Raw genomic sequence first — 22,100 nt, 5'->3', positions numbered from 1 at the left:
TGGATTCTGATCACTAAGCCACCGCGATACTTTCTCAATATTGGCAGCCCAATAATGAAATAACAAATTGGGTCAAGCAAAACCATCCGATTGTCTACCTCTCTGGAGGAATGCCTGATCGATTATTGGGGTCTTGCCTGCCAAAATAAAATTCTAACAAAAAAGGATTGAGAGAGAAAAGTAGGGAGACACTGAAAATGAAATAAAAACCTCGGCAGGACATTCATTTTTATAGTCTGAACCCTGCCTGCCAAGGAGAGGGGGAGGTTATCCCATTTCTGCAAGTCAGATTTAACCCCATTCATTGGGCTAGGATCATTTAATTTATGAAGCAAGATACGATCATGGGCCACCCGGACACCCAGATAATGAAAACTAGATCTGACCAGGCGAAAAGGTAACATTCCCAGATGGGCCTCCCAGGGGGATAAAGGGGAAAGTATTCGCTCTTATCCAGATTCGACTTCTACCCAGAGATGAAGCCAAGACTCTTCATTATCTCATCAATAGTGGAGACAGGGTCTGTATTATAAAGAAACAAATCACCTGTGTACAAGGACACCTTATGTTCCTTCCCTCCCCAACTTATCCCCTTCCGCCTATCGGAAGACCTCAATACTATGGCCAGTAGTTCAATTGCTAAAGCAAATAGAAGTGAAAACAGTGGATATCCTTGTCTCATACCCCTGTTCAACAAAAAATACCCTGAGCTTTGAGGCATTAGTGCGGACACTAGCCGTGGGCACCTTCTCCAGTAACCAAAACCAAGATAGGAAATTTTGCCCCAAACCCAACCTCCCAAGGATCTCCAAGATACCCCCACTTCAGCGTATGAGATGCTTTTTTGGCGTCCATGGACACAATCACCTCTGGTTCGGGCACAGGAGAGGGGGGAAAGGACAATATTTAACAGCCGACGTATATTGTCCAACGATTGCCAACTCTTAATGAAGCCAGTCTGATCCTCCTCTGGGAGGCAGGACTCTAACCTCAGCGCCAACACCTTCACAGGTAATTCAGCATCCGCAAGTGATCTTGGTCAAAACGACCCACATTCCATAGGGTCCTTGTCCTTCATCAGGGTCAGAGAAATATAAGCCTGTGTATGTGTAATGGGCAACGAACACCAGGACAAGAATCATTGAACATATCCAGAATAACTGATCAACTGAGCAAGAAATTTCTTCTAACACTCAATGGGGAATTCATCAGGGCCGGGAGCTTTACCTGTCCGCATTAATCCAATGCATTTCATAATTTCCTTAGGGCCCAATGGGAATTCCAACTACTCCCGCCTTTCTCTCTCCACCAATGGGAAGGACAACCCATCTAAAAGCTCCGCCATGCCCAAACTCTCCTCTGGGGCTCCAATCTCTCAAGATCCCTAAAGAATGTTTCGGAAGCCACATTTTCTTTAGACTGGGCAGAAGCCAAACTGCCACTCGAGTCCCTTATCTGTATAATCTCCCGGGAAGCCACCTACCGCCTCAGCTGATGAGCTGTAAGGCCGAATGGCCTTCTCCCCATTTTGCTTCCTCCGAACTCCACAGTGGCCTCACCGCCTAATCTGTTGATAATACATTTTGGACGTTATTGGAGTGGCCTGAGTCACAGGAGCAGCCTCCGCCACTTCCACCACCAAAGAGCCTCGAGGAGCCTCCAAATCTATCAATGAATTTCTATTGACAGTTTACTTTGTCCTAGTCTTTCTTGGAATTTCCCTTATGTGGGCACCTTATACCATCGATCTTTTGGAAGTATCAACACCTAAAAGAAAGAACCAGCTCTCACAATCGCTGTCTTTAAATTCAATAATCTGAAACCAAACGAGGAATTATACTTTTTAATCCCGGTAATGGTGGTATAGTGGTTGGCACTGCTGTCTGACCGCCCCATGGACCCGGGTTCAATCCCTGCCTTGGCTGACTGACTGTGCGGAGTTTGCACTTTCTCCCCGTCTCTGGGTGGGTTTCCTCCGGGTGCTCAGTTTACATTCCACAGTCCAAAGATGTGCAGGTTAGGTGGTGTTACGGGGATAGGGCAGGGGAGTAGGCCTGGTTAGGGGGCCGAATGGCCCCCTTTTGCACTATGATTCTAACGAGCTGCCAATTTTTGTTAGGAAACCAGACCAAACTCCAACTTTTGTCAAGATACCACACAAGAACCCCAAACAATTTTTCAATTTATAAAATCGTGAGGGAAGGATACTTCATTCTAGGAGTGATGACTCTGACCAATTGGTATCTTCTGTGATAAAACAAACTTTAATTTCAACATAGAATTAACCACAGTAACATTTTTAAAAATTGCTTTACAATTATCAGGTAAAATAAAAGGGAAAACTTCAACTTACTTTCCACAACTGCCACTAATACCAAACCCAATACAGTTCAAATGCCACTTATAAATAAAGTTAACAAAAAAGATTTACTTATCCATGTGGACTTTTGGAGAGAGAGACCCTTTTCAGGAACAACCTGAAAATCCTTCCATCTTGTCAGACTCACCTGCACAACCTATCAGCATTTGGCAAAACTGCAAACGACATTCAGACTTGGCTTCTCCCTTTAATTACATTAGCTGTGTCCCACTAAAATGTCACCTGCTTAGCTAGGACTGAATACAATCCCTCAAATATTTGACTCTCCAAAGAATCTCCAGCAATCAAAACAATATCCCATTAGCCATCTCTCTGTAAACAAGTAAATGGTTAGAATCGATCATGACCTCACCTTTTATGACTCCTTAATTACAGCTTTCATAAACTCACGGCCAGTATGTATTTTAAACCCATGTTTTTTACAACATTGCTCCCAATGATATAAAACATAATATACGCCAATGTATTGCATTCATCAGTGTGTGTCTCGTTGTAAGAACGTCTTTGTCTGTGTGTGGATTTCACTGTCTGAAGTTGTGTATCTCGCTGTCTGAAAGTCTGTGTCTCACTTCTTTTTATAAATTTAGAGTACCCAATCATTTTTTTCCAATTAAGGGGCAATTTAGTGTAGCCAATCCACCTGCCCTGCACATCTTTGGGTTGTGGGGGTGAAACCCACGCAGACACTGGGAGAATGTGCAAACTCCAGGCAAACTGTGACCCAGAACCGGGATTCGAACCCGGGTCCTCGGCACCATAGGCAGCAATGCTAACCACAGTCCCACCGTGCCGCCCATGTGTCTCACTTGTCTGAAAATCAGCGTGTGTCTCACTTGTCTGAAAGCCAGCGTGTGTCTCACTTGTCTGAAAGTCAGCGTGCGTACGTGTGTCTCGCTGTATGAAAGGGTATGTGTGTGTCTCACTGTATAAAAGGGTAGGCGTGTGTCTCGCTATGAAAGGGTGTGTGTTTCACTGTTTCGTAGAATTATCATAGAATTTACAGTACAGACGGAGGCCATTCGGCCCATCGTGTCTGCATCAGCCCTTGGAAAGAGCACCACACCCAGCCCACACCTCCACCCTCTCCCTACACCTTCACCACATACCTACACCTTCACTCTATCCCTGTCACCCCACCTAACCTTTTTGGACACTAACGGCAATATATCATGGCCAATACACCTAACCTGCACATCTTTGGTCTGTGGGAGGAAACCGGAGCACCCGGAGGAAACCTACGCTGACACGGGTAGAACGTGCAGACTCCACACAGACTGTCCCAAGCCGGGATTCGAACCTGGGACCCTGGAGCTGTGAAGCCACTGTGCTACTGTGCTGCACACTTGTGTGAAAGCCTGTGTTTCACTGTATGAAAGTGCACGTGTCTCGCTGTATGAAAGAGGGTGTGCCTCACTCTGAAAGAGGATGTGCCTCACTCTGAAAGAGGATGTGCCTCACTCTGAAAGAGTGTGTGCCTCACTCTGAAAGAGTGTGTGCCTCACTCTGAAAGAGTGTGTGCCTCACTCTGAAAGAGTGTGTGCCTCACTCTGAAAGAGTGTGTGCCTCACTCTGAAAGAGTGTGTGCCTCACTCTGAAAGAGTGTGTGCCTCACTCTGAAAGAGTGTGTGCCTCACTCTGAAAGAGGGTGTGCCTCACTCTGAAAGAGGGTGTGCCTCACTCTGAAAGAGGGTGTGCCTCACTCTGAAAGAGGGTGTGCCTCACTCTGAAAGAGGGTGTGCCTCACTCTGAAAGAGGGTGTGCCTCACTCTGAAAGAGGGTGTGCCTCACTCTGAAAGAGGGTGTGCCTCACTCTGAAAGAGGGTGTGCCTCACTCTGAAAGAGGGTGTGCCTCACTCTGAAAGAGGGTGTGCCTCACTCTGAAAGAGGGTGTGCCTCACTCTGAAAGAGGGTGTGCCTCACTCTGAAAGAGGGTGTGCCTCACTCTGAAAGAGGGTGTGCCTCACTCTGAAAGAGGGTGTGCCTCACTCTGAAAGAGGGTGTGCCTCACTCTGAAAGAGGGTGTGCCTCACTCTGAAAGAGGGTGTGCCTCACTCTGAAAGAGGGTGTGCCTCACTCTGAAAGAGGGTGTGCCTCACTCTGAAAGAGGGTGTGCCTCACTCTGAAAGAGGGTGTGCCTCACTCTGAAAGAGGGTGTGCCTCACTCTGAAAGAGGGTGTGCCTCAAAGGTGCGCGGCTCTCGCCGTGGGAGTGCGCGGCTCTCGCCGTGGGAGTGCGCGGCTCTCGCCGTGGGAGTGCGCGGCTCTCGCCGTGGGAGTGCGCGGCTCTCGCCGTGGGAGTGCGCGGCTCTCGCCGTGGGAGTGCGCGGCTCTCGCCGTGGGAGTGCGCGGCTCTCGCCGTGGGAGTGCGCGGCTCTCGCCGTGGGAGTGCGCGGCTCTCGCCGTGGGAGTGCGCGGCTCTCGCCGTGGGAGTGCGCGGCTCTCGCCGTGGGAGTGCGCGGCTCTCGCCGTGGGAGTGCGCGGCTCTCGCCGTGGGAGTGCGCGGCTCTCGCCGTGGGAGTGCGCGGCTCTCGCCGTGGGAGTGCGCGGCTCTCGCCGTGGGAGTGCGCGGCTCTCGCCGTGGGAGTGCGCGGCTCTCGCCGTGGGAGTGCGCGGCTCTCGCCGTGGGAGTGCGCGGCTCTCGCCGTGGGAGTGCGCGGCTCTCGCCGTGGGAGTGCGCGGCTCTCGCCGTGGGAGTGCGCGGCTCTCGCCGTGGGAGTGCGCGGCTCTCGCCGTGAGAGTGCGCGGCTCTCGCCGTGAGAGTGCGCGGCTCTCGCCGTGAGAGTGCGCGGCTCTCGCCGTGAGAGTGCGCGGCTCTCGCCGTGAGAGTGCGCGGCTCTCGCCGTGAGAGTGCGCGGCTCTCGCCGTGAGAGTGCGCGGCTCTCGCCGTGAGAGTGCGCGGCTCTCGCCGTGAGAGTGCGCGGCTCTCGCCGTGAGAGTGCGCGGCGCGCACACTGTTGCACAGCGAGACCCGCGCGCTCTCACAGCGAGACCCGCGCGCGCTCACAGCGAGACCCGCGCGCGCTCACAGCGAGACCCGCGCGCTCTCACAGCGAGACCCGCGCGCTCTCACAGCGAGACCCGCGCGCGCTCACAGCGAGACCCGCGCGCGCTCACAGCGAGACCCGCGCGCTCTCACAGCGAGACCCACGCGCTCTCACAGCGAGACCCACGCGCTCTCACAACGAAACCACGCACTCTCACAGCGAGACCCACAAGTCTCGCTGTGAGAGTGCGTGGGTCTCGCTGCGTGACAGTGTGCGCGCGCACGTCTCGCTGCGCGACAGTGTGAGTGTGATGCAGAGCTGGGCTGAGAAGTGGCAGATGGAGTTCAACCTAGATAAATGTGAAGTGATTCATTTTGGAAGGTCGAATTTGAATGCTGAATACAGGGTTAAAGGCAGGATTCTTGGAAGTGTGGAGGAACAAAGGGATCTTGGGGTCCATGTACATAGATCCCTCAAAATTGCCACCCAGCTTGATAGGGTTGTTAAGAAGGGGTGCGGTGTGTTGGCTTTCATTAACAGGGGGATTGAGTTTAAAAGCCACAAGGTTTTGTTGCAGCTTTATAAAACCCTGGTTAGAGCACACTTGGAATATTGTGTCCAGTTCTGGTCGTCTCATTATAGGAAGGATGTGGATGCTTTGGAGAGGGTACAGAGGAGATTTACCAGGATGCTGCCTGGACTGGAGGGCATGTCTTATAAAGAAAGGTTGAGGGAGCTCGGGCTTTTCTAACTGGAGCGAAGAAGGCAGAGAGGTGACTTGATAGAGGTGTACAAGGTGATGAGAGGCATGAATAGAGTGGATAGCCAGAGACTTTTCCCAGGGTGGAAATGGCTGTCACGAGGGGACATAATTTTAAGGTGATTGGAGGAAGGTATAGGGGAGATGTCAGAGGTCGGTTCTTTACACAGAGAGTGGTGGGTGTGTGGAATGCACTGCCAGCGGAGGTGGTGGAGTCAGAGTCATTAGGGACATTTAAGCGACTCTTAGACAGGCACATGGACAGCAGTAAATTGAAGGGGTGTAAGTGATCTTAGATTAGGATAAATGGTGGCACAACATCGTGGGCCGAAGGGCCTGTACTGTGCTGTACTGTTCCATGTTCTAAATCTGTGGGCTTCACAGGCCACAGTCACAGCCAGATTAAGAGATGGTCAGACACTGCTGTGTCTCAGACACAGTGTGCACTAAATTCACCATTAGAAACAACACTGGAACAGTCAGTAGCTTCATCAAATAATGAGCAAGAAGGCTAACTTTGGGGGGCAGTTTTCTGTACCATTTGATGGTGAGATGAAGGTCCAGGCAACTTTGGAATGTCTACAACCTGTATTTTCTCCCTCTGCGTGGGCTTCCTCTGGGTGCACCGGTTTCCTACAACAGTCCAAAAGATGTGTAGGTTAGGTGGGACTACGGGAATAAAGCAGGTGAGTGGGCCTAGGTAGCTGCTCTTTCAGAGGGTCGGTGCAGGCTCGATGGGCTATATGGCCTCCTTCTGCACTGTAGGACATCTATGATAACACCAACAAGGCTGTATTTATTGAAGATTGTTCCGTTAGGATTAAACCACACGGATTGGGAACACTGAGGGTAGGGTTGGTGCTTGCCATCATTCGTGTGATCGCCAGCTCAGTTACTCTCTCTGTTCTTGTTGACTTTCCTTGTAGGTCAAGAGTTAATGAAGATTGGTGAAGAGGATGAACAGGGCTGGTGTAAGGGTCAACTGGACAATGGCCAATCAGGACTCTACCCTGCAAACTACGCAGTCCTCGTGAACTCCTGACGAATACTTTACAAACTTTCTCAGCACTGTACAACTCTCTACCCTCTCCACTCTTTCTGCCTGCTGCTGGTTTTTCTGCTTCATTTTTTCCCCTTGCTCTTTTTCTGCTCTGAATGAAGGATTAGGAAGATACGAGACTTGAGCTCATTAATCATGGGGTTAGTTCACTTTACTTGATTCGTCCTTGGTCAGGTTTTTTCTTTTGCTGTCCTCTTGCCTGAGCGAGATGATAGATGCTTCTAGGACGAACTGAGCAGTATTTATCATTGATAGATGGTTCAGGAGGAGACTTTGATTTGTCTCTTGATTTAGTGAAAGAGTCTGAACCAGTTTTGGGACAAAGGCTCTGGATCTCTGAAGGGATTCTGGACCTGATTATTTCCTTGGACTGGACCATGTTTCATCTGTTTGTGGAGCATCCATCAAATACAGTCACAATGCATTAGCTGTTGGTAATAGATGCAGCAATTATATTTGCCAAATGGAAAACAGAAGATTTGTCGAGCCTCATGTAGGAAGTGGCTGCATTTTAATTAATCTCATGTGTATGTGGCAGGCGAAGATGTGAAATAAAAGGATATTACAGATCGCACACTGACTAGATTTGATTCACTCTGGCAACTGCAACTCCTGGCTCTGAGGTTTTTAACTTTCACCAGAGATTAAGATTTAGGATGAACCCTATCACACGATCAACAACTTACCCGATACCTCGAACCCACACTTACAGTCAGAAACAGGGGAATGTATAATAGGGGATAAAGAAATGGCTGGGAAACTTAACACAGACTTTGGTTCTGTCTTCACAAATGAGGATACAAATAAGATACCGGAAATGATGGGGAATAATGCAGGGTTTTGTATGAGGGGGGAACTGGAGGTGATCAATATTAGTAGAGAAATGGTGTTGGGGAAATTGATGGGATTGAAGGCTGATAAATCCCCAGGGCCTGAGAATCCACACCCCAGAGTACTTGAGGAAGGGGCTCTAGAAATCGTGGATACATTGGCGGTCATCTTCCAAGATTCAGTTCCTGCAGATTGGAGGGTGGCTAATGTAATTCCACTATTAAAAAGGGAGGTAGAGAGAAAACAGGGAATTATAGACCAGTAAGCTTGATGTCAGTAGTGGGAAACATTCTAGAATCCATTATCAAAGATTTTATAGCAGAGCACATAGAAAACAGTGGCAGGATTAGACAGAGTCAGCATGGATTTATGAAGGGGACATCTACTGGAATTCTTCGAGGATGTAACTGGTAGAGTTGATAAAGGGGAGCCCGTTGAAGCGGTTTATTTGGACTTTCACAAGGGTTTTGGCAAAGTCCCCCCATAAGAGAGAAGCTTGTAAAATTAAAGCACATAGGATTAGGGGTAGTGCATTGAGATGGATTGAAAACTGGTTGGCAGACAGGAAACAGAGAGTAGGAATTAACTGGTCTTTTTCAAATTGGCAGGCAGTGACCACTGGGGTATTAAGGGATCGGTGCTGGGACCCCAGCTATTCACAATACATAGTAATGATGTTGGGTGAAAATATTCACACATATACAACGTGAGCAAAAGAAGCAATTTATTGTTGCAGAGCTCTGGGAGAAAGGTCTTAGACTCCGCAGTCGTGCCAGGACACTTTCTTGCAGAGCTGTGGCTTAAACTGGCTTAATATGCACTTTCAAAGCAGAATTAGTTCGCATTTTCATTTATATACAGCCGATCAATTCTCTTAATATCTCAGTTCATGCCATATTTTGTTATCAATCCTTATTCTCTTAGTATCTCAGTTCATGCCATATATAGCTATCAATTCTTTGCACAAGAGTTTACATTTTGTCCAATCCATATGTTGCACACGTGATTACATAAGGTCATAAGGTTATGGGTTGCCAGTCCTAAGGTCATGAGTTGCCAGTCCTGGATGTGGTTGCAGCTGTTTTGACAGCTTAGAATAACAGTTCCTGCAGAAATAGAGCACTAGTCCTTACTTGACCCATTGTCTTTGGAGGATATATCTGTTAGAGTCATTCTTAGTCCAAAGTTCACTGTCTCAGCAGAAACTAAGCAGGCATTAATTCATATCCCAACATATTTATCAAAACAGAAAGTTTACACCAACAATGATTTAGATGAGGGAACAAAATGTAATATCTCCCAAGTTGGGTGGGAGGGTGAGCTGTGTGGTGGATACAGAGATCCTTCAGTGTGATTTGGACAAGTTGAGTGGATGGACAAATGAATGGCAGATACAGTATAATTTGGATAAATGCGAGATTATCCATTTTGGGAGCAACATCAAGAAGGCTGACTATTATCTGAATGGCCATAAATTAGGAGAGGGGGATGTGCAACGAGACCTGGGTGTCCTCGTACACCAGTCACTGAAGGTAAGCATGCAGGTGCAGCAGGCGGTAAAGAAGGCAAATGGTATGCTGGCCTTCATTGTGAGAGGTTTCGAGTACATTGGCAGGGGTGTCTCGCTGCAATTATAAAGTGACTTAGTGAGGCCGCACCTGGAATATTATATGCAGTTTTCGTCTCCTTTTCTGAGGAAGGATGTCCTTTTTATAGAGGGAGTGCAGCGAAGGTTTACCAGACAGATTCTTGAGATGGCGGGACTGACCTATGGGGAGAGATTGAATCGGTTAGGATTGTATTCACTGGCGTTCAGAAGAATGAGGGGGGCCTTAGAAATCGATAAAATTCAGACAGTACTGGACATGGTAGATGCAGGAAGGATGTTCCCGATGGTGGGAGTGTCTGGAATCAGAGATCACAGCCTAAGGATACAGAGTAGACTATTTAGGACAGGAATGAGGAGAGATGTCTTCACCCAGAGTGGTGAGCCTGTGGAATTTGTTACCACAGGAAGGAGTTGAGTCCAAAACATTGTATGATTTCAAGAAGCAGTTAGATATAGCACTTAGGGCAAAGGGATCATAGGATATTGGGGAAGGAGGGACTAGGGTATTGAGTTGGATCATCAGCCATGATATTGAATGGCAGAGCAGGCTCGTAGGGCTGAATGCTCCTATTTCCTATGTTTCTACCTGTCCTGGGAGTGTTTAATGGGAACAGTGTAGAGGGAGCTTTACTCTGTATCTAACCCCATGCTGTACCTGTCCTGGGAGTGTTTAATGGGGACAGTGTAGAGGGAGCTTTACTCTGTATCTAACCCTGTGCTGTACCTGTCCTGGGAGTGTTTGATCGAGTAAGTGTAGAGGGAGCTTTACTCTGTATCTAACCCCGTGCTTTACCTGTCCTGGGAGTGTTTCATGGGGACAGTGTAGAGGGACTTCATAGACTTCATAGAATTTACAGTGCAGAAGGAGGCCATTCGGCCCATCGAGTCTGCACCGGCTCTTGGAAAGAGCACCCTACCCAAGGTCAACACCGCCACCCTATCCCCATAACCCAGTAACCCCACCCAACACTAAGGGCAATTTTGGACACTAAGGGCAATTTATCATGGCCAATCCACCTAACCTGCACATCTTTGGAGTAGAGGGAGTTTTACTCGGTATCAAATGCAGATATCCTAGAGGGTTGTGGCTCTTTATCTAAATGCACATAGCATTCGAAACAAGACAGATGAACCTAGAGCACAAATGGAAATAAATGGGTATGATATGATAGCCATTATAGAGACATGGGTGCAAAATGACCAGGGCTGGGAACTGAATTTTCAAGGGTATTTGAAATTTCAGAAGGATGGGATGAAAGAAAATGAGAGGGAGTAGCTTTAAAGATCAAGATGTATATAATCGGTTTGGATGGAAGTAAGAAATAGCAAAGGAAAGAAGTCACTGGGAAGAAGTGGTTTGAGTCCCATGACAGTTTCTACACAGAACAGATTATAAATCGAGAAATAATGGGGGCTTATAAGAAAGATACTGCAACAATCGTGGACAATTTTGATCATATAGAAGCTCCAATCAAATTGCCAAAGGTATCTTTGAGGGTGAGCTCATAGAGTACAGTTTCTTAAAACAATACATTTTGAAACCAACTAGGGAACAGACTATTTTAAACATGGTGGAGTGTCGTGACACAAAATTAATTAATCACAGAATAAAGGATCCTGTAGGCAAAAGTGAACATAATGTGATCGAATTTCACATTAAGGTTGAGGATGAGAAATGGGAGTCTGAAACAAGTGTCTTTACACCTTTTGTAATCACCGTTATTTAAATTTAAGACCAAATTGGCTATACTGGACTGGGAAAACAGGACAAAAGATAAAGCAGTACAGAAATGGCAGCTGATATTTAAAGCAATATTTCAAAACTCTCAATAAAAATCTATTCCTTTGAGAAAGATAGACTCAACAAGAAGGTTAAACAATCTGTGTCTAATGTTACATTGTGCAGTCATGATACAGATCTGTGATTGTAACAACTCTTTTAGGTCATTTGGATTTTCCTCCAGAAGGTATCTCAATAATTTATCCCAATTTCTTATTACTTCCTCATTGGCCAATCTAATTTGAGGAATGTCAAATACAGAATCATATGGATTTTTCTCTTCTCCCTGAGTTACAATAACTTCACATCGTCCTTCTTTCCTTCCCTATCAAAATACATTCTGAGCATATTAACATTCAGATTTCCTTCTATCTGGTATTCTTATCAAATAATTCACCATTCAATTTGATGAGGTTCAATAAAGGTTGCTTTTAATGGTTCACATACCATTGGTAACAATTTTAATACTTAATCCCCACTAACAAAACTACAAATTTTTGATTTCTTATCTGTCTTTTTTTTCATCATATGCTGTAACAATTTTAAATGCTTTCATAGAGATTATCATAGAATTTACAGTGCAGAAGGAGGCCATTCGGCCCATCGAGTCTGCACCGGCTCTTGGAAAGAGCACCCTACTCAAGGTCAACACCTCCACCCTATCCCCATAACCCAGTAACCCCACCCAACACTAAGGGCAATTTATCATGGCCAATCCACCTAACCTGCCAATCTTTGGACTGTGGGAGGAAACGGGAGCACCCGGAGGAAACCCACGCACACACGGGGAGGATGTGCAGACTCCGCACAGACAGTGACCCAAGCCGGGAATCGAACCTGGGACCCTGGAGCTGTGAAGCAATTGTGCTATCCACAAGGCTACCGTGCTGTCCTTCAATGTTCCTCAATTGTCCCACCATAAAGTCTTTGCTTCCAGTCTACCTTTGCCAACTCCTCCCTCATCCCATTTTGGTCTCCTTTGTTTAAGCTCAAGACACTGGTATTAGATTTTACCATCTCACAATCCATCTGTATTCCATCTGGATATTATTTGATGGCCTATAGACTACACCTATCAGTGACCTTTTCTCCTTACTATTTCTAATTTCCACCCAAATGGATTCAACCTTTTTCTCCATAGAACCTATATCATCTCTCGCTACCACCCTGATGTCATCCTTAAATATCAGTGCTACACCACCCCACTTACCTTCCTGTCTGTCCTTCCAAATAGTCTGATACCCCTGGATATTTAACTCCCAGCCGTGACCACCCTGCAACCATGTCTCTGTAATGGCCACTAAATAATACTCATTCGCGATGGTTTGTGCCTCCAACTAATTTACCTTGCTTTGAATGCTATGAGCATTCAGGTAAAGTGCCCGCATGCTAGTTTTTATACCTTTTTGAATCCTAACACCTCCATTAATAACTCCTGAGTTCTTCCCTTTAGATTTTTTCTTAATTTTCCATGTAGTTGAACCTTCCTCCCCACATGCTAACCTGCTGCTTTGCTTCCCATTGACCATTATACTTCCCATAGTGTTACCCTTCCCCTCCACTTGCTAGTTTCAGGTCCTTGTGACCACCCTATTTATCCTTTCCACTAGAACACTGGTCCTAGATTGGTTCAGGTGAAGACTGTCCCAACAGTACAGATCCCTCCTCTTTCGACACTGATGCCTGTGCCCCATGTAATGGAACCCCTCCTTCCCGCACCATTCCTTTTACCACATGTTTCCATCCCTAATTTTCTCTTCCTAACGCCAATTCACATGTGGCTCAGGTAGTAATCCAGAGATTATAACTCTTGAGGACCTGTTCTTTAATTTTGTTCCTCGTGCCTGATAATCCCCCAACAGGTCCTTTTTCCTAGTCTTGCCTATGTTGTTTGTCCCAACTTGGACCACAACAACTGCATCCTCCCCCTCCCACTCCAATATCCTTTCAAGACAGTCAGAGATGTCCCTCACACTGGTAGGGGGGTTGGGAACCAGAATGTGAGCTTAGAAGGTGTAATAATTGAAGGGGAAATAGAGAACCAAAATAAGAGACCAACATCACCCTCAGGCAGAGCAAAAAAGGTGACAAGCGTGAAAAGGGATTGAGGGTGTTTTACCTAAATGCGCGCAGTATACGGAACAAAGTAAATGAGCTTGTTGCGCACATTGAAATTGGCTGGTACGATGTGGGCATCACAAGAGACGTGGCTGCAAGGAGATCAGCGTTGGGATCTAAATATCCAAGGATATGTGTCCTATCAAAAGGATAGGCAGATGGGTAAAGGGGGCGGGGTTGCATTGTTAATAAGGAATGAAGTTAAATCGATAGCAAGGAGCGATATAAGAGCAGAAGGCATGGAATCTCTGTGGGTAGAGTTGAGGAATCGCAAAGATAAAAAGACCCTGATGGGAGTTATGTACAGGCCCCCTAGCAGTAGTCAGGATGTGGGGCAGAAAATAAATCAGTTGAGAGAAAAGGCATGTAAAAAAGGCAATATTACAATCATCATGGGGGACTTCAATATGCAGGTGGACTGGGGAAATCAGGTTGGTAGTGGATCCCAAAAAAAGGAATTTGTGGAATGCCTAAGAAATTTTTTTTTGGAGCAGCTTGTGACAGAGACTACTAGGGAACAGGCAATTCTGGATTTGGTGATGTGTAATGAGGCAGACTTGATTAGGGAAATTAAGGTGAAGGAACCCTGAGGGAGCAGTGACCACAATATGATAGAATTCACCCTGCAGTTTGAGAGGGAGAAGCTGCAATCGGATGTAACAGTATTACAATTAAATAAGGGTAACTACAAAGACATGAGGGAGGAACTGGCCAGAGTTGATTGGGAAAGGAACCTAACAGGGAAGACAGTGGAACAGCAATGGCGGGAGTTTGGGGCAGTTATTCGGGAGACACAGCAGAAATTCATCCCAAGGAGGAGGAAACATGCCAAGGCATCCATGGCTGATGAGGGAAGTTGAGGACAGCATAAAAGCAAAAGAAAAAGCATACAAAGTGGCGAGGATTAGTAGGAAACCAGAGGATTGGGAAGCCTTTAAAAGCGAGCAGAGGACAACTAAAAAGGCAAATAGGGAGGTGAAGATGAAAGATGAGTGCAAACTAACTAGTAATATAAAGGAAGATGGGAAGAGTATTTTTCAATATATAAAAGGTAAGCGAGAGGCAAAAGTAGACATTTGACCACTGGAAAATGTGGCTGGAGAAGTAATAATAGGAAACAAAGAAATGGCAGAGGAACTGAATAGTTACTTCACATCAGTCTTCATGGTGGAAGACACCAGTGGGATGCCAGAGCTCCGGGAGAACCAGGGGGCAGAGGTGAGTGCAATGATCATCACTAAGAAGATAGGGGAAACTGAAGGGTCTGAAGGTAGATAAGTCACCTGGACCGGGCGGACTACACCCCAGAGTTCTAAAAGAGATAGCTGAGGTGATTGTGGAGGCATTAGTGATGATCTTTCAGGAATCACTGGAGGCAGGAAGGGTCCCAGAGGCCTGGAAAGTGGCTAATGTGACACCACTGTTTAAGAAGGGAGCGAGGCAGAAGACGGGAAATTATAGGCCGGTTAGCCTGACTTTGGTCGTTGGTAAGATTTTAGAGTCCATTACTAAAGATGAGATCGCGGAGTACTTGGGAGTGCATGATAAAATAGGACTGAGTCAGCACGGCTTTGTCAAGGGGAGGTCATTGTCTGACAAATCTGTTAGAGTTCTTTGAGGAAGTAACAAGGAAGTTAGACAAAAGAAAACCAGTGATTTATTTAGATTTCCTGAAGGCCTTTGACAAGGTGCCGCATAGGAGACTGTTAAATAAGTTAAGAGCCCATGGTGTTCAGGGCAAGATCCTGGCATGGATAGAGGATTGGCTGACTGGCAGAAGGCAGAGAGTGGGGATAAAGGGGTCTTTTTCAGGATGACAGCCGGTGACTAGTGGTGTACCTCAGGGGTCTGTGTTGGGACCACAACTTTTCACAATATACATTAATGATCTGGAAGAAGGAACTGAAGGCTCTGTTGCTAAGTATGCAGATAATACAAAGATCTGTAGAGGGGCAGGTAGTATTGAGGAAGTAGGGGGGCCGCAGAAGGACTTGGACAGGCTAGGAGAATGGGCAAAGAAGTGACAGATGGAATACAATGTGGAAAAGTGTGAGGTTATGCACTTTGGAAGGAGAAATGGAGGCATAGACTATTTTCTAATTGGGGAGATGCTTAGGAAATCAGAAGCACAAAAGGACTTGGGAGTCCTTGTTCACTATTCTCTTCAGGTTAACGTGCAGGTTCAATCGGCAGTAAGGAAGGCAAATGCAATGTTAGCATTCATGTAGAGAGGGCGAGAATACAAGACTAGGGATGTACTTCTGAGGCTACATAAGGCTCTGGTCACATCCCATTTGGAGTATTGTGAGCAGTTTTGGGCACTGTATCTAAGGAAGGATGTGCTGACCTTGGAAAGGGTTCAAAGGAGGTTCACAAGAATGATCCCTGGAATGAAGAGTTTGTCATATGAGGAACCGCTGAGGATTCTGGGTCTGTACTCATTGGAGTTTAGAAGGATGAGGGGGGATCTTATTGAAACTTACAGGATACTGTGAGGCCTGGATAGAGTGGACGTGGAGAGGATGTTTCCACTTGAAAGCAGAGGACTCAATCTCAAAACTAAAGGGACGATCCTTTAAAACAGAGTTGAAGAGGAATTTCTTCAGCCAGACGGTGGTGAATCTGTGGAACTCTTTGCCACAGAAGGCTGTGGAGGCTAAACACTGAATGTCTTTAAGACAGAGATAGATAGGTTCTTGATTAATGAGGGGATCAGGGGTTGTGGGGAGAAGGCAGGAGAATGGGGATGAGAAAAATATCAGCCATGATTGAATGGCTGAGTAGACTCGATGGGTCGAGTGGCCTAATTATGCTCCTATGTCTTATGGTCTTATGATACCGGGCAGGCAACATACCATGCGGGACTCTCGAACCTGCTTACAAAGGATGCGACCTATCGCCCTAATTAGAGAATCCCCTACAAGTACCACTTGTCTTTTTGCTCCCCCTGCTTCAATGGCCTCCTGTACCATGGTGCAGTGGTCGGCTAGCTCATCCTCCCTGTAGTCCTTTTCCTCATCCACACAGGGAGCAAGTACCTCAGACCTGTTGAACAAGGTCAAAAGCTGATACTCCTCCTTCCCTTAATTCTACCTGCCTCACTTGCAGTCACACCCTGCCCGACCACGAACCGAATTTGAGGTACTTAATCTACAGGGTGTGACCACCTCCTGAAACAAAGCGTCCAGGTTACTCTATCCCTACCGGCTGTGCCGTAGCATCTGAAGCTCAGACTCCAGCTCATCAATTCCTCGAGCAACAAACACTTGCTGCAGATGTGGTCACAGCAGCTCCCACATCATGCGGCTACAGCACATCGCCTGCCCAGCCATCTCCAGTGGCTAATTATGTATTAATGAGTTTTGCAGTGTGTTTTTCAAATTTAGTACAGATTCCCTTTCCGGTCACAACTTTCCTCTGATGTCACTTTTTCAGGGGGGGGTTTCAGCTTCACTGGAATCCCCGAGGTCAGTTACTTTATACTCACCGAGTTTGATACTCCGCCCTCGGAGACTGCTCCCTGGAGTCTAGGCCGTGAATCCCCGAGGTCAGTTACTTGATACTCACTGAGTTTGATACTCCGCCCTCCGAGACTGCTCCCTGGAGTTTCGGCCGTGAATCCCCGAGGTCAGTTACTGTATACTCACCGAGTTTGATACTCCGCCCTCCGAGACTGCTCCCTGGAGTTTCGGCCGTGAATCCCCGAGGTCAGTTACTTTATACTCACCGAGTTTGATACTCCGCCCTCCGAGACTGCTCCCTGGAGTTTCGGCCGTGAATCCCCGAGGTCAGTTACTTTATACTCACCGAGTTTGATACTCCGCCCTCAGAGACTGCTCCCTGGAGTTTCGGCCGTGAATCCCCGAGGTCAGTTACTTTATACTCACCGAGTTTGATACTCCGCCCTCAGAGACTGCTCCCTGGAGTCTCGGCCATGAATCGGCGAGGTCAGTTACTTGATACTCACTGAGTTTGATACTCTGCTCACCGAGACTGCCCCTGGAGTCTAGACCGTGAATCCCCGAGGTCAGTTACTTTACTCTCACCGGGTTTGATACTCCACCCTCTGAGACTGCTCCCTGGAGTCTAGACCGTGAATCCCCAAGGTCAGTTACATTATACTCACCGAGTTTGATACTCTGCTCACCGAGACTGCCCCTGGAGTCTAGACCGTGAATCCCCGAGGTCAGTTACTTTACTCTCACCGAGTTTGATACACCACCCTCTGAGACTGCTCCCTGGAGTCTAGACCGTGAATCCCCGAGGTCAGTTACTTTACTCTCACCGGGTTTGATACACCACCCTCTGAGACTGCTCCCTGGAGTCTAGGCCGTGAATCCCCGAGGTCAGTTACATTATACTCACGAGTTTGATACTCCTCGCTCGGAGACTGCTCCCTGGAGTCTAGACCGTGAATCCCCGAGGTCAGTTACATTATACTCACCGAGTTTGATACTCCTCGCTCGGAGACTGCTCACTGGAGTCTAGGCCGTGAATGGGCGAGGTCAGTTACTTTACTCTCACCGGGTTTGATACACCACCCTCTGAGACTGCTCCCTGGAGTCTAGACCGTGAATCCCCGAGGTCAGTTACTTTATACTCACCGAGTTTGATACTCCGCCCTCGGAGACTGCTCCCTGGAGTCTAGGCCGTGAATCCCCGAGGTCAGTTACTTTATACTCACCGAGTTTGATACTCCTCCCTCGGAGACTGCTCCCTGGAATCTAGGCCGTGAATGGGCGAGGTCAGTTACTTTACTCTCACCGGGTTTGTTACACCACCCTCTGAGACTGCTCCCTGGAGTCTAGGCCGTGAATCCCCGAGGTCAGTTACTTTATACTCAGAAAGTTTGGTACTCCACCCTCCGAGACTGCTCCCTCGAGTCTAGGCCACGAATCCCCGAGGTCAGTTGATAATCACCGAGTTTGATACTCCACCCTTGGAGACTGCCCCCTGGTGTCTAGGCCGTGAATCCCCGAGGTCAGTTACGTTTTATTCACCGAGTTCAATACTCCACCCTTGGAGACTTCGGGGACTGCTCCCTGGAGACTAGGCCACAAGTCCCCAAGATAAGTTACTTTATACTCACTGGGTTCGATACTCCGCCTTCGGTGACTGCTCCCTGGAGTCTGGGCCGTGAATCCCTGAGGTAAGTTACTTTATACTCATTGGGTTCGATACTCCGCCTTCGGTGACTGCTCCCTGGAGCCTGGGCCGTGAATCCCTGAGGTAAGTTACTTTATACTCACCGGGTTCGATTCTCCGCTCACCGAGACTGCTCACTGGAGTCTAGGCCGTGAATCCCTGAGGTAAGTTACTTTATACTCACCGGGTTCGATACTCTGGCTACGGAGACTGCTCCCTGGAGTCTAGGCCATGAATTACCGAGATATGTTACTTTATACTCACCGAGTTTGATGCTCCTCCCAGCGAGACTGCTCCCTGGAGTCTACAATCCTGACTGTACGTGCTCAACATGTTCTTTGGAGTTTGTCATCTTTCTAACGCCCCTTGTGATTCCGGATAATAGGCAGTTGAGTTGAAGTGCTGTGTCCTAAGGTACCCATAACTTCCTCTGATGACTTTGACAAATTTGATTCCTGATCTGATTGAATTTCTTTTGGTCGTCCATATCTCGTAAAAAAATTTATTAACTCCTCTACAACCCTCTTAGCTGTAATGTTACTTAATGGAATGGCCTCCGGAAATTTGATATGCACATCCATTATGGTCAATAATTATGGATTCCCACTTTTCATTTTAGGCAGGGGTCCCACACAATCAATGAGGACCCAAGTAAAAGGTTCCTCAAATGCTGTAAGGGGTATTAAAGGTGCTGGCTTAATTACCACCTGAGGTTTCCCTATTACCTGACATGTCTGGTGTTGCAACACCCTGGGCAAGTGCACGGTCAATTCCAGCCCCACAGACCACGGAGTCCCAACATAAGTGAATTAACCAATAATTTGTGTTTTCCTGAGATCTTTAACCTGACTGCTCCAATGAGTTACAGACACCAGACCTATAAGGAAACCAGTAACAAACCCGGGAAAAGATGGACATATAAAGGGAATAATTGGTACTCTAGTCGACTCGTCTACCTATTCCCCAAACTCTGTCCCACTTTCCACCCAGACACACACAAAACAGGCACATGATGAAGAGCCTGTAAAAGGGTTAGAATAACGGAAATGGAAGCCAAAGGTTTGAGATAAAATTCCGCTGCTGCAGTTGTGGCCTCTGTAGGAGCCGGTCTCCAAATGTGACCCTGTGAGGAATTGGTTCATACAAAAGATTCAGGTCGGTGCAGTTCTGTCCCTTGACCACTAGATGGAGTCATGTCTCCCGGAGATATGACTGGAGCTTTATACCTGAGAAATCTCAGACCGTTTGCAATCATCTGATCTCAGTGCAGAAACTCCAGCTGTATTATGAAGAATGTTCTCAAATTGGGTTCTTCCCAGCCTTTCAGACAGAGGATTCTAGTATTACAGACTTGGTGAGAAACTGCTTGCAATCATTCACTCCAGAAGTTCCCTTCACAGTTCTGACCTCTGTCTGTCTTTTAAATATGAGTACCTTCCCAGGTCTGACTGGGAGATTTTAAAAACCGCCTGGCAGAGAGAGAGAGAGAGTGGCCTTCCAGCTGCTTCCTGGCTGAATCTCTTCTTACCGAACTCAGGACAAAATGGAGCTCTTCACATGATCTGCCTTTCTTCTTGGAGATCCTGAATGGCTTCACCAATCGCAAGCAACAACAAGAGATAGCTTAGAATTCCAGACTCACTGAGTGGCTGCTTGCCAAATCTATCAAACTGACATCACAGGCTTGCCACAGAACCTAAAGGGGAAGTCCTATCTAGTCCATTAGACCAGGCATGTTTCGGTTTGCCTAAAGTTCATAGATTAAGCAAATGTATTAGTGTGGCAGTAGCCAGCAAGAACTGTGCAGTCAGCAGGACAGGGATTAGAAAGGAAGCACAGAACAGACAAACGATTTGCAGCAGGATCCTAACAACAGCAAAATTCAACTACATCCTTCTGCAATACAGGCAAATAATGTTTTGCATTTTTGCTTGAGTTTTCCTTACTCTTAAATAGATCATAGAATCTCCAGTGCAGAAGGAGGCCATTCGGCCCATCAAGTCTGCACCGGCCCTTGGATAGAGCAACTTACCTAAGCCCACACCGCCACCCTATCCCAGTAACCCCACCTATCCTTTCTTTTGGACACCAAGGGAAATTTATTATGGCCAATCCACCTAACCTGCACATCTTTGAACAGTGGGAGGAAACCGGAGCACCCGGAGGAAACCCACGCAGACACAGGGAGAACGTGCAGACTCTGCACAAACAGTGACCCAAGCCAGGAATCGTACCTGGGACCGTGGAGCTGTGAAGCAATTGTGCTAACCACTATGCTACTGTGCCGCCTGAAATGTGAAAATGAGACTTTGTCTCCATGAGGATTGTGTGGCAATCATTCCTACCGATAGTGTCATGGACAGTTGCATCTGCGGCAGGCAGATTGGTGAGGATGAGGTCAAGTTTGTTTTTCCCTCCTGTTGGTTCCCTTAGCACCTGCCACCGACCTCGTTGAGCAGCTCTGCCCTTGAGGACACGGCCAGCTCGGTCTGTGGCTATCGAGCCACTCTCGGTGATGGACATCCAGACTACATGCTGTGCCCTTGCTTCTTCCAACTGGTTTCAACATGGAGGAGTACTGAGTGGTTATCAGGAGGAGGTTTCCTTGCCCATGTATGTCCTGATGCTATGGAACTTCATGGGTTCTAGAGTCGATGTTGACGACTCCCAGGACAATACTCTCCTGACTGTATACCACTATGCTCCACCTCTGGTGGGGTGTGGGATTTTATCTGTGAGGTGTGGTTTTGTGTGTACAACTGTCAGACTATTGCTTGACTCGTCTGTGAGGCAGCTCTCCCAATTATAACACAAGCCCCAGACATTAGGGAGGAGGACTTTGCAGGGTTGACAGGGCTGGGTTTGTTGTTGTCATTTTCAGTGCCGAGGTCTTCAGGCCATATTCCCGCAGGTAAAAGAGTGGATCATGTCAACAAAGGATTATGAACGAGAGAGAGCCATGGGCACAACCTTCGAGCTGATGAAATGTTACTTGGAGACACTCGATGTTAAAAATGTTGTACCATTAAATAACATTGGGACTCTGATTGGACGATTGATGCCACGCTGTGTAGATCCGTAACCATCCATTGGGCAATTGGCCATGGACAGTTTGTATATTATCCTGTCTATTCAGTTCTCATATGAAGGTACCAATCAGAATCAACACAAAGAGCAGCTCGATGTTCTGAAAGCAGTCAGAGAAGAATTTGTCAACATTGACAGCTGAGTCCTCTTTCAAACATGCAGTCAGATCACGGAGGTCATTTCGAACTGTTTGCCCCATGGCAGCACGGTAGCATTGTGGATAGCACAATCGCTTCACAGCTCCAGGGTCCCAGGTTCAATTCCGGCTTGGGTCACTGTCTGTGCGGAGTCTGCACATCCTCCCCGTGTGTGCGTGGGTTTCCTCCGGATGCTCCGGTTTCCTCCCA

The 22,100-nt window shown here is 47.3% G+C and overlaps 1 protein-coding gene across 1 annotated transcript in view; it reads left to right on the top strand.

The window, feature by feature from the left end:
* Positions 1–7,757, top strand: part of LOC140430251 (protein kinase C and casein kinase II substrate protein 3-like) — a 244,603-nt gene extending 236,846 nt beyond the window's left edge. Inside the window, exon 10 of the mRNA XM_072517678.1 lies at positions 7,050–7,757. Coding sequence (XP_072373779.1) covers positions 7,050–7,165 — 116 coding nt within the window. The 3' untranslated portion in view covers positions 7,166–7,757. The remainder of the gene's footprint in view (positions 1–7,049) is intronic.
* Positions 7,758–22,100: the final 14,343 nt, after the last annotated feature.

This window comes from Scyliorhinus torazame, chromosome 10 (assembly GCF_047496885.1).
Source record: "Scyliorhinus torazame isolate Kashiwa2021f chromosome 10, sScyTor2.1, whole genome shotgun sequence".
Taxonomy (NCBI): Eukaryota; Metazoa; Chordata; class Chondrichthyes; order Carcharhiniformes; family Scyliorhinidae; genus Scyliorhinus; species Scyliorhinus torazame.
Note: the sequence above shows the minus strand (reverse complement) of the source record. Positions and strands in the feature narration are given on the sequence as shown.